We start from the raw sequence: 13105 nt of genomic DNA on the forward strand, positions 1-13105 counted from the left end.
TGATTTTGCCTCAAGGCCAGAGAAGCATGAGCTAGTAGGGCAGAGGTTTCAGGGCTCAGTTTTTGCAGGGACTCTTAAAGAATGTCATTGTCATTAAAGGAGCTTTCTGATATTTCTGGCTCTAAAAAGTCCAATAAAAAATTAAGTGGGAAAACATACCAAAACCACCCTTTTTTTTTGTATTTATAGCTCCAGTTCTCACAATACACCACAGACATTACTGTCTAACCATACAAGGCTGCATCCTCAATAAGGACATCTGTGCTGAGATCTCCTGGAGTCTGGCATGGCCAGGAGCTGAGTGGCCAGCACTGTGAGCAGAGGGAAAGCCAGGCACAGTAACCCTTGAGGAGCAGCAGGCAGGACCAGTGCAAGCACACCAGCAGCCCCAGGAGAGCAGGACATGTTTGGCAGCCACTGTCACCATCCTCCAAAGGAAGCTTAAGGGAGGCTGCTGGGAACAGGGTCTGGGGAAGGAGCAGCACCTGCAGGCTCTAGCACTGGAACAAGAGCTCCTGTCACAGTCTGTGCATGCTGCTACTGACCGCAAATCCGAGACATGGCCTTGCTTCTGCAGCTGGACTTTGCTCTGAGGGAATAGGGGTGTCCTGGGTACCCTCTTGTTAATGAAACCTTATTTGCTATGAATAAATTAGTAGTGCATCTCTACTTTGAATCCCTTGGGAATCTGCAGTTCTCCCTCTGCTGTATCCAGTGTGGACCCTACCTGCTGGGCACAGCACCTGCTGGGTTTATCACCCAGTTTCTGTCCTAGGTGTGTCCTGCCAGCTTTTCTGAGGCAATAATTCCCCACCTTAACTTTGCTTTGAGTAACCCATAAAATGTAATATGCTCAGTTAAGATATTAATGAGCTTGAGGCAGTCTCCTCTGGTTTGCTACAGATGGCTAAAGTATTAAACCAACAGCTACCTCTTCTTTAAAGTGTTCTTTCTTGCTAATTATTTAATGAAAGCTAAGGATTTTATGTCTCTTTCCACAGTAAAATGTGGAAATAGACTACTTGCTGGAAGAAAACGCAGTTCCTTGAAACAGCACACACAAGACCACCAGAGCATCTCACAAGGACCCAGAAATCTGGTCTTGCAACAAGCTGCAGTAAATGTATGGTGACTTATGGGAACAAGGTCAGTTTTCAACAGTTGTGGTTCTGATCCTGTGTGCAGAGAATGGCTGCAAAGTGTATTTTTTTAATCTTGAAACTGCTGCTAGAACGCAGTAATTGTAAAGATTATTTTATCTGCCCATAGGAAATTTACTTTACCAACTTCCAGTAACTTCTACTTTATCTTCACCATGTCCTATCTGAATTCTTTAAATGCTGCTCGTAAGTAACACTGACTTAAAAGAAAAACCACCCTCCCCCTGCATTTTGTAATTGTATTTAAATACAGAAGGTGTCCCAACCTCTCTAGGTAAGAAATAATATGGGGTTTTAATAGTTTTCAAGTAACAATATTCTAAATTGGAACCCAGCATTTGCAGCTGATTACCACTGGCCAAAAAAATGAACGACCATGACATCTTCTTCCTGGGAGCACCAAAAGTGAAAGGAGTATGTTACTTTTCTACAGTAAAAGTGGGGAAGCACTGAGGAAACTTGAAGGTAGCATCAAGTAAAGTGAGGTGTGGGGGTTTTTATGCATTCTGAGAGAGAAAGGCCACAGATCTATTTCTTTTTTTTTATGTATGAGGATTTATTGTGTGAACTCCTTAAAGAGGGGTACCATAGACAGTAAAGGTCTCTATAAGTTCAGAAAGTGTCTCTGCTGCATCATGAAGGAAAAATTTACCAAGTGCTATTGTACACAAAGCCATCATCTCTGGCTCAGGATGTCCTTGAGTGCAAATCACTGGAAGCTACTAGATATGTTAGTGACATGCTGTAATATATGTAATTACTGGCTACAGATGGAGACAAAGTACTGGGTCTGAGGGACTTTTTTTCTGATTTGGTAGAGACTTTTATCTCTTGTGCTTTTCTGCACATTTCTCATTTAAGTTAGACACACTGCAGGCAGAAATGAAGACCTATTTTTCCTGTTCTATAGCAATAGGCTAAAAATTTTGCAGTGCCTGTGTCAGGCTCAGTGGCATTAGCTTAACATACATGCTAATCTCCATGCTTCCAAATGCTTTTGGATGAGTATACAGGTTATTGCATTCAAATACAGTTCTTGCTCATGGAATCCCACCTGTGCACCAGTGTGTGAGCATGGGTATTAGACTGTAAAACACAGCTGGTATCATCCTAATGACATCCTGTACAGTTCTGACTTGAAAGCTTCTCCAGTGGTCCTGCACAAGAGCTCTGAAATAAATGCTTGAGCCACAGATGTTACCCTCAGCATATCTATCCGCCTTCCTGTCACACACTCTTGGTTTGAAGACCTACAGGGCACAGATCATGTGGAAAGTTGTTTCTGAGTTTCATTATTGCCTCTCTGAGAAATTAGCAATGTGGCTCTTATCTGAATTTGACAAACCAGCCACCAGATATGATTTCACTTTCCTGCTACATATAAGAAAGACTCATCTCCTATCAGAAATACCCTCCTGTGAAGACATTTCTGGGTCTGATCAAATGGCTTTTTGGCCATCTCTTTAGCAAACTAAACAGGGGTTGAGGACCTCTGATGAAAAATAACAAAGCTGTTTTGGGTTACTAAGTACTGTTCAGCAGTTGAGCTGCAGCAATGAGTTGCCCTTTTGCTCCGAGCTTGCTGCAAGCAGAGACGGTATGTGCAAGCCTCAGTCACCGTGAAGTGCATTTTATTTGACAATTGGAGCAGCCAAAAAGGTCACCTTCTCTAACCCAGTCAGTGAGCAGCAACCCCCTTGACTTGGATTTGCGTCCGAGCTTTGGACTGATTTGTCCTCTCTGTGTACATTCAGTGCCTTGTCACAAAGCTCAAGGGACTGAAGGGGCTATGATACAGATTTCTCATTTTTAAGTAACGTCAAAGTGAAGATATGGGAAGGGCAGAGAATGGATTTTGCACTGCTGTGTAGCTCCCAGCCACAATTACAGTTTGAAAACAAACCAGAGGATTTGTACTGTTGGGAATACTTGGGAGATTTATTTGAGGTTCAGAGAGAAATTCCAGGTGGTTCCCACAGTATGACTTTTCTCAGACCTTTGAAAGAGGTGATTTAAAATTTCCTCTGTAACTAAATAACTATAACTAGCAACAACTTCCTCCTGTTTGCAATTTAGTTCATATTAAATTTGTCTCTATCATTTTTGTCTGAAGGAACTTGTGAGTCCAGTTAATAACTGGCTCATGTGGAGAGATCAAGAAATAATATTTTTCTGAGAGTAGGCACCCAAAGGCTTCAAGCTTCTCATGCTTGATCACAGTATCAGCTCTGGGCCGGGGTAGTAAGGAAATATTTCTTCCTGAAGAGTTTTTCAACAGCATCTTGGCATCAAGATAGCTAATTATTCTGGTTAAATGCTGCTTGAAGTTCTGGAATTCTTATGAGTGCAGGTTTTATATACATAGAAAAGCTATTGTAAGAGAAAATAAAATAATAAAGCCTTTTCAATCAGGTAGTTCAATGGTTTGCAGCAGGTTGGTTTTTTTTTTTTTTGGATGTTGACCTGATCCAAGGCTTATGGAAGTTAGAGCAAAAACTCCAAACAGAATCCTGGCTTTAATTCAAGGAATTAAGTACTATGCCTTAATTCCATAGCATATTATTGCACTAAAGAGCTTATTAAGATTAGAATGGGATTAGGGATTGCTATGAATGAATGCAGAAAGTTGACGTGGTGGGGATAATGCTTCAAAGCTTTATTCCACATTTCAGAGAAAAGGTTCAGAACTGAAGCAAATTAAAAAAAAAAAAAAAAAAAGAAAATTACATATGATAGCATTACACACAATGAGGAGCATGTTGTGCCTTCCAAAGTGAGAAATCTGGCACTAATGGTAGGATGTAGAACAAAAATCTTACTGTATTTTCCAAAGAAGCAGTTCTCACTGAAGAGTGAAATGAAGATGTCTCATCTGCCTCCATGCTCTTTGTTTTGAGCTTGAGATTTTTGCAGGTTTTTTCATATTTATTTTTCAGCAGCAGAGAACCTGTCATCTTACTTTGTGTCTTGTTATCAGAAGCTTACAGATGGCTGCTAAACAGAGCTTCCTATGTATTTAGCTTTGATATTGTAATGGCCAAGCACGAATTTCATATGAGAAGCAAACTTACTTTCTGTGCATAACTAGTGTATAACTTGAGAGACTGCAGCAATGGAGATGGCCCAGTGTGACTGCCCTGACTCCTGCAGGAACTACACCTGTTCTGTTCCAGATGTTTTCTGCAGGGGATTCTTGGATGCTTTCTACAACACAGTCACAAATGTACTGAGTATCAGAACCTTCCCAGTCCCCATGGGGCCCATGTTTTCCCAAGGTATTTGTCAGGACTTCTTGATAACAGCTACTTAATATTTTGATGTTACTTTCAGATAGTTTTTCCTTGTTTCATCCTCCCTAATATTTGTCCTCCTTTGTTATCTATACCCTACAGCTACCTCCAGATGGGAACCATAACTCCACTTGACTGTTTCAGGTGAATTGTAGAACAACTTCCCTGATGCCTGTGGACTCCTTGTTCCTCCTGTCCTCATTTTTGTTTACTCTTCATCCCCCTTCTACATGAGCTCAAAATATGGAACAGTTTATCAGCTTCTGTCCTCAAAACTCCTAGGACTGAATGGAGCCTTGTGGATGGGGATGCAATGGTGTCAAGATCCTCTCAGATTTATCACAATATATAGCTCCTTGTGGTACTCTTCCAGTACAGGCAGCTTTAGTTCAAAATTGCCTCCTTTGCTGACCATATTTCATTCCAATGTAATTGTTGTCTTGCTTTCCCTTTGCTCTTGTCTGAGGCTGTGCTTACCAGCTTATCTAGCTTAAGGTTTGTGTTTGAAAGGACTTTCCCCAATGCCTCCATCTGCATGTTCCTCATCCCAGCTGTCTAAAGGTGACCTGGCCATGAACTGACATTTTCAAGACTGACTGTGCCACATCTCTACAGTGGCCCCTTTTTGGTGAAGTTCAGTATCCACAGGCTGGAGTAATACACTTGCTTGGAGACCAGGGTGATAACTAATTCATTAGTTCACAGTGATTTACTTAGAAAGTGCCTAGCATGGAAAGACCTTGATCCCAGAGAATGTTTCTGGTAAAACTGCTGTTGCTAAAGCCAGATCTAATACAACTTGTTTTCTACGTGATTGACCTTCTGTTATTTTTCTTCCCTTACTTTCAGACCTGCAGCCAGTTCCCTGGTACAGACAGATGCAAGATTGCTATGCCCATGCCAGCAGCTGTCTGGATAATACAGATTTGAGCTGGCTTAAATCCAGATATCTCTTGTGAGATGAGCAAATGAGTTTGCCTTCTCCTTGAGCCTAGAGAAACCAATGTGGTGTTTTGATCAAGCAATGAGAGCTGTGCTTCAGGTCACTGGTAGGGCAGAAACCTGTGTATGGCTGAGGAACTGGCCTTGCCTTCCATCTGCCTGTTTCCCCCTCTACAGCCCCTGTAAACCTGCCTAGGCCGTACTTTCAAGAGATGCGTTCCAGCAGCCCTCAGTGGTGGGGGTTTTAATGATCCTGAGATTTCTATCTGTTGCTCCTTTTGGTGTCCTGTCCAGGGGTGAGGGGAAGTAAAACATGGGTTTATTGAGTTCTCCTAATAGCACAAGACATAGATTCTCCCACTGATGTTATTCCTGCTTACCTACTCTGTCACCCATGATTACAAGGTCAGTGCGGTGGTAGTCTGGAGTTCCCACACTTTGATGTGTTTTTCTCCAAGCTCTCTTCCTTCCTTGATGCTTGTTCAGCCACTGTCTCCCAGAGAGAGCAAGGTCTCTTGTAAGGGACCAAGTTCAGCTTGCTTAGTGCTTTATAAATTATTTGTGCCTTGTGAGGATGCTCTTCTTCAGTATCATAACAGGCTGAGAATTCCTGCAAGTGCTCCTTGGCCAGCTGCTATACCCTCCCTGTCTGGCACAGACCACAGGGCAAAGCCCAGTGTTAAAGCTTTGGCAAGCAGCTTTCTGGCTATTCACTGCATTCCTTCTCTGTGTTCTCCATTTTTGAAGGCATCTTTCCTTCCTGTGGACTTTTCCTGTGCTGACCACCATCCTGACCAAGGTCTCAGGGTACCAAAAGCTTTCTTCATGTCCAGCGCCTCCCTGTCTAAAGTCCTGCTCTTCACAGGGTAGTGTAGTTCATCTATTTCTGTCACATCTGGACAGTCTGTTGTATGTTGAGTATGTGCTGATGATTGCTATGCTCAGCCACTTCATTTACAGCCTAAGGAATGTGAGAGGCCTCAGAAAAATGCCAGAGGCAAGAAAGTGTTTGAAAATTCCAGAAGGCCTTGGTAGAGAAGGTATTATTTTCACCCAGCAGGAGCAGCAACGACTAAAATTCTCACCATAGCTGTTCTAAACTTCGAGAAGAGGAGCAACATAAAATGTGAGAGCAAATGTTAAACGTAAATTGGAAGTTGCAACTGACAGAATTCAATTGTTATGCACCCCCAGCACAGAGGCTTCAGCCATCCCATTCCCTCCAGGCAGATCACAGTTGGTGTGGAAAAAGCTCAAAGCCATAAATGCTCCTTGCCTTGGGCTGTCAGGGTAAACCTCTGAGGTGCAGGTGCCTAACATTAAGGTACTAAGCTGATGGCAGCTTCAACAGCCCTGACAGCACTAGGAATAAAGTTTCAATGTTAAGCAGTCTGGTATGAGGAAATTCCAGAGTTGAGCACATTTATAAGCATGTGATACTATCTTTTATTTTAATTGCATAATCTTATGTTCTTTTTTTATTTATTTTTTTTCCCAAATCTGTCTAGATTTGCATCACATGGTGTGGGGAAACAGACTGTTGGCTGGAATAACCTGCCTACCCTATGGAGCATTAAATAAATTCTCTCAAAAATACAGACTTCTTGTTCCTCAGATCTCCAAGCTGAGGCCCTGAATCTTACTGTCTGAGTGAGATTTGACTCAGAGAAAATGAGATTCTCTAATGAGTACTTACAGCTGCAACCACAGCTAATGACAGCTGCATTTTAAACTTCAAGAGAAAATGTTAAGTACTCTGAAAAATCAAGTATTGAAGACCTAAAGGTGGTGGGTACTCTTAATGTACCTAACTCTCAAAATCCCATTTATAAAATTGAAAAGTGCCCCACAAAACACAGAGTGATATTGTCAGGGTACATTTTTTAGCCTACACCTTACTGATCAATGCCATAGGAAAATGTGACGGTGGCTTGATACTGAGTGAGGTGCTGATTTGAAAACTGTTGGAGGATGGTAATTTTACACTGGTGCTCTCCAGGTCTCCTGAAGAATCCAACTTACACTGAGAGTATGGGAGTTTATTTTTTATTTTATTATTATTATTTTATTTTTATTTATTTTTGACAGAGATTCCTGAGGTGATTTAGGTATTGAGGGGGTGAGTGGAGAGGGAAGAAAGATGAGTGCTTCTCACTTTTCCCAAGGTTCGTTCTTCTTTTCTTGAAGAGATTTGGATTTAATTAATTTTCTCATTAGAGTCAGAACCGGGGTCAGTGAAGATGGGACTCAAAAGTTGGTTACAGCTTTAAGCAGACATAACTATGTGAGAAGATGCTTTCCTGGCCTTCAAAATGTGGTTGTGAAGGGCTTGATAAAAAGCCCTCACAAAGGGAGTCCTGGACAACTCATACTCTGTATCTCACAAGATAGAAAACATTCAAAGACAAAAGACTTTTAATTGGCCAGTCAGTGATGAGTTGCCAGAAAAAAACTTTGAAGATGGCATGAAGGAAAACACTTCTAAGGCTGAGATTTGACAGCATAACACAAGAAGGCAATTGCACCTGACCATCTTGAAACCCCTATGAACACCTAGAAAGTTCAGCAACAGAAAGAAGCAAGAGGAGATGAGTGTTTGCAGCTCTGTCCTGCAGTCATGGCAGTGAGAAGGATCTAAGTGGTATTCACATCTCAGCATTTTTTAATTTTTTTTTTTGCTATGGGGTAGAAAACACACTGCCATTCATTTTCACAGAGTCACAGAAAATGTAACTGGCCAAAAGATTTCAGCCTGAAGGAAACCATGTGCAACACTTTTGGGAGAATATGCCAGTCATCGCTCAGGAAAAAACTGCTTCTCAGATGATATTACAGTCAGTCTTTATTGCCTATTGTTTGTTGCATAGCTGTTTTTCTCTAATGAGAAGTGATAAGTGACTTTCAGGGCTTTCCCCAGGAAAGGAAAGGATTTCAGAAGGAAAGTTAAGTCTTTCCCTGGCTATATTTTGTAAGCAAGTCAGACTACATTCTTAAGATTTTTAAAACAATTTTTATTATTTTTTATTCCTTTTGACATGTTTTTATAGTAAAATAACAGAGAATAACATATTACAATGCATATAGACTGAAGCCCTTCAACAAGCTACTTTAACACATTTGCTTTCTTGCACCATGGCCATCTCTCACTGAAAAATGGAAGTTTCAGGAATTATGGCTCATTAGAAAAAAACTTAGAACCTCTGACAAAGCAACCGTGAGTGTGTTTTAAGACTCTTCTTCTAAGCCTCAAAATTCCTTACAAGGAATGAATGTAATCCCTATTAATGAATAGAAATTATTTTTAAAATAACTAACAAACTGTGTTGGCTCAAAACATCCATCTTCTGATACAGCTCATCAGCTGGGCATGAGAGCTGGGTTATGTGTGCATTCCTGGACTCCTCTAGGAAGGAGAATGGAGTAGTTCTCTGATGGGAACTGGGGCTATAGCAATCGGATGTGGAACTACATCAGGACCTTCTGATTTGCTAAAACTTCAGTTCCTGGACTAAGGAGAATTTTGCTTTTACCACAGTATTTCCTGGCAAAGTATCTCACTGTCTGTGGACTGTTTTCCCGAGGTCTGGGATGAAGAGGGTGCAAAAGGACTAATTAAAATTTCATTCTCTTGTTTTTGTCCTGCTTAAAAAAGCTTAGAAAAAGGGAAAACTCAATTATAATAGAGGCAGCCAGCTTGAAGGATTCAAAACTGGATCTAATGGGTCTTTTCCCAGAGAGAAGAGGACAGACTGAGAAGGTGGAATAAGGATCATATGTAACAGGATGGCATAATGGCAGGGAAAATATGAGAGTATTGCCATAGGAACATTCACATTTAACTGCAGAAGGAGAGGGCTAGTACATGAGCTCGAAAGAAAATCAAATCAGTTCCCTATAGTAAAAGCTAAATAAAACGTCATTTACATAAAGAACACTTAGGGAAAGAAGAAAAGCATTAAAAGGTGAGAAAGGCAGGAGAAATTGGAAGTAAGTGGAAAGGACAGACTGCCTCTGCCCAAGGAAATAGCTGTGGGCTGCAATTAGCTAAATGGTACAGGACTTCTGTGCTGCGATAGCGCTGCGGTTCTGAACCACTCCGTGGTTTACTGCTGCGTCTAATGGCAGCAGTGCTGAATAATAAAAGCTGTACTCTGGACTGCCAACAGGAATTAATTTCCTTTAGCTTTTGGTGCTCAAGCTATATTTTAACTGCAAACTGCTAGCTTTTATTTCTGGAATAACAGTAGCAGATAACTATGGCACCGCCATGGATTTATAGCAAAGCTTTATGCGTGGGGGTCGATCGTTTAGACAGGATTTGCTCTCCCCTCCACAATCCTTGCTCCCATGAACATGTTCAGCATAGGAAAGATAAGATAGGGGGAGGTAGTTCTTATGTGATGAAGCTTCTTAAGCTGCAGGCAATGATTAAAAATTCCACCTCCTCTTATGAATATTATGTAGCTACAATAAAACTTGCTCCTTGCCTGCAAACAAGCCAAAAGCCCTTCCTTAGTGCTGGGGCCATAGGGAATGTCGGTGCCTTCCCAGGACGTTTAAGTGGTTCGGGGTGCCTCACTGCTCTGCAGCACTCAGGCTGCCAGAGACCAGCAGACACAGGTCGATGGGGTTAAGTGGATTCGCTCTGTGCTTGCCTGCATGGACACATCTTACCCTTCCCCTGCCTGCCCGCCTGCTCTGCTGTTACTTCTCTCTGGGGACACCATTTGCCTGCTTGTCCAAACAAGCTCCAGAGCTTGAAATTGCCAGGGAGTGAAGAGAGAAAAGCCTTCCTGCTTATGAGGGGCAGGGTGAGGGGAGACTCACCCTATGCCAAACACAGAGAGGAGGGAGCAATTACTGCAGGATCATTTTCTGCTGGATGTGGCAGGACCGCTGGCACAGGCTGGTGACAGATCATAAGGATTCTCTGTCTTAATAAGCAGCAAGCATGTCCTGGGGAGCAAATGTCTCATGTAAATATGTATGGGCGTGGGGACAAGTGTCACACAGGGCCTCCCATCAAAGGAGAGGAAACGCAGCATCATTTGGAGTGCTGCTTCTTTGGAACTGCAACCACAAAGGAATGAATAATAGGATTAATTCACTTAGCTATTGATCTCAGACGCACACATTTTCATTTAACATTATGAGAACAGCCAGACTCTCATGGTTCATAGCCTGTGGGCAGTACAGCACAGACAGCATTTGCAAGCCCTTTTCCCCATTTGCTGATGAGGTAAATCTTAGCAGCACGTTCCTTATGGTGAGCCGTTGGGGAAGGATTTCCTATGGAAAACAGCCTAATGTCTGGACTGGTGACTATAATGCTGTTCTCTACAGATGTATTTGGAGCAAATAATTGGTGGCCCAAAAAACAAAGGGACCTACCCATGGAAATTCTATACAGAAAGCTGAAGAAAGGGAGGGAAGGAATAAAATAGAATAGGCTGATTTAATTAGGTCTGGACGTACATGCACACAATATCTCAGCTAATCAGGGAAAAAGTTCAAATGCAGCCTCCCCGTATCACCATAAACATTGAAGATCTATGACAGTGAGATAATAAAGAATATGGTGCAGGGAGACATTAAGACATTTTTCAGTAGTTTCATCACATGGAACATGAGGTCTGCTCAGGGTCCCAAATAACTTCTTTGCCAAATTAATCTGCAAAGTTAAGTTTCTCATAACTAGCTCTTACAAAACCACCCTGCCCATAAGCAAGCGGATGCAAGGGCCAAAAGTAAGTGTCAAAGGTGGTAAAGACCACGTTGAAATCTGTGGAGTCACCAGGTGACACCAGTAGAGATGCTGACACCTTAGATGATCCCAAACTGGGCCAGCTCGTGCAGTTCCAGATGGCTGAAAGCTTCCCATGGGCAAATCACGGTAATATCTGCAAAAGAGAGAAAATGACAAATGTGTTCTTGTCAATGCACTCCTCGGATTTTTCTTTTATTAATGGAAAGGCTGATTTACTCAGGAAGCATTAACAAGAATGGGATTCCGTTTGAAGGTTAAATGGGTAGGTGAGCATTTAAAATCTGGTACTACCTGTCAGACCAAACCAGATCAGTGTACTTTCTCTCTCTGTGAGCAAAAGCAAGCCAGCAGTTACAAGTCTCTTTAGTGGCTATGTAAACTGATGTAAAAATTCATTCCCGTTATGTGGTTTCTCCTGTTCTTATAAATTAACCCTAGCCAAACTGTGATCTCCTCAAAGACATGTGCAGTTTTAGATCAGTTGCTGAATAATTTGGCCTACAATATTCAGGATGTGTAACTCTATCAGCTTTATCAGTATTTATAATACTTCAAAGTTCTGACTGGCTACAGCTCATCCAATGCAAGTTTCTCAATCCCAGATGGGTACATAAAATTCTTAAAATTAGGATTCTGATGACAACACAAATACTTAACCATCTGGGATTTAATTTCTGTGATTTTTTGGTATTAATAGCTTAGCATTTAGCATTTCTTTGAGAATGTCATGCTGCTGAAATTCTTAGCCAGAGTATTAGCAGAAAACAAACAAGCACTTCTGCAGCCCAATGTAAATAGTCTGAAGATGAAGCATACATAAATGGCCTTTCCTTCACATAGTGTATGTAAGCATAAGCATGAATGTGGCAGCTTGGGGAGGCAGAACAAGTCTTTTCTGGTGACCCTGAGAGCTTCAGACAGGCCAGGAAAACAGACAGGCCACCCCTTTCCTATGACCAAGTTTGTCTGTTCTAGTGCTAAAGCAGAGCATGACAAGAACATCCTGCAGAGCTTACCTGTGCCCAGCCCCTCCATGCCTGGGATGTCATCTCCAAACCTAGGAGAGAAAAGAGAAGGTAAGGAGTGAGTTTGGGGCAGCAGCAAAGAAAGGGGAGATGTCCTAAACCACCAGCCAAGGAAGAAGAATTGTGAGTAGGGAGCAGAAGAGAAGCAGCTCCAGGTTGGAGAGCTGATGGCACCTGGAGGCTCCTTGCCCAAGGGAAGATGCACAGAAGCACAATGCAGCAGTGGGAATTTACCCAACTAGCACAGTTTCTTTTCTTTCCAAAATTCCCTTACCCTCTTACTCCTTTTTTGGGGGGCTTGCTCTTGAACTGCCTTGTCTGTCTCTGCTTGAACTTGGGAGGCCCCTTGCGCGGTGTGGTGGGACCAGTTGGAGCATCTCCAGTGTTGAGGTTGGCAGCTGGGGTCTCACTCATCGCTGGGCTGTGTGTGGCAGGCACGTGCCTCTCTCAGATCCCTCTGTCTGCAAGATAACAGCAAGGACTGACACAACACTCTGCTTGTCTTTTCTAGGTACCAGTAGTCAGATGACAGAATTATGGAAAATAAAATTGTGGCAGGATTAAAGATAATGGTATTAAAGAAAGATTGTAATATGTACAAATTAAGCAGGGTAGTGCTGCCTTTCACCTGGCATGCTAGAATTAAGATCCCAAACAAAGGACACCTGAGCTAAGGCCAAAAAGACATTTACCCCAAGATGCAATGTCTTGCAGAGTCATGGAGACTAACATCTTCTTTTGTCTCAAACACAGTCACACTCTTGGAGACAGGTTGCTGCAGAAGCTTGCCCAACAATTTAGGTAAAATAGGAAGTTAAATGCCAATGCTGGGGTTTTTTTCCTAGCTAGCCTTGGAATAGTATTGCTGAGGTTTTTGTTTACTGGTTCAGGACCTGACTACTACAGGAGCCATGAAGACAC

The 13105-nt window shown here is 42.2% G+C and overlaps 1 protein-coding gene across 1 annotated transcript; it reads right to left on the reverse strand.

Annotated features, from left to right (window-relative positions):
* Positions 1 to 8385: 8385 nt before the first annotated feature.
* PDE6H (phosphodiesterase 6H) lies at positions 8386 to 12645 on the reverse strand. Its single transcript, XM_033514802.1, has 3 exons — positions 12459 to 12645; positions 12176 to 12216; positions 8386 to 11292 (listed from the first exon to the last, which is right to left on the reverse strand). Exons 1-3 carry the CDS (start codon positions 12596 to 12598, stop codon positions 11216 to 11218), a joined length of 258 nt encoding a protein of 85 aa, XP_033370693.1. The 5' UTR covers positions 12599 to 12645; the 3' UTR covers positions 8386 to 11215.
* Between the last annotated feature and the right edge of the window lie 460 nt (positions 12646 to 13105).

This window comes from Parus major, chromosome 1A (genome assembly GCF_001522545.3).
Source record: "Parus major isolate Abel chromosome 1A, Parus_major1.1, whole genome shotgun sequence".
Classification (NCBI taxonomy): Eukaryota; Metazoa; Chordata; class Aves; order Passeriformes; family Paridae; genus Parus; species Parus major.

What these genes read in the sequence shown, in the direction of transcription:
- PDE6H (XM_033514802.1), bottom strand. Translation starts at nt 12,598, where the DNA reads ATGAGTGAGACCCCAGCTGCCAACCTCAACACTGGAGATGCTCCAACT. An exon ending in CCCAAAAAAGGAGTAAGAGG is followed by an intron (nt 12,217 to 12,458) that starts GTAAGGGAATTT and finishes TTTCTCTCCTAG; the next exon opens with GTTTGGAGATGACATCCCAG. An exon ending in CATGGAGGGGCTGGGCACAG is followed by an intron (nt 11,293 to 12,175) that starts GTAAGCTCTGCA and finishes TCTCTTTTGCAG; the next exon opens with ATATTACCGTGATTTGCCCA.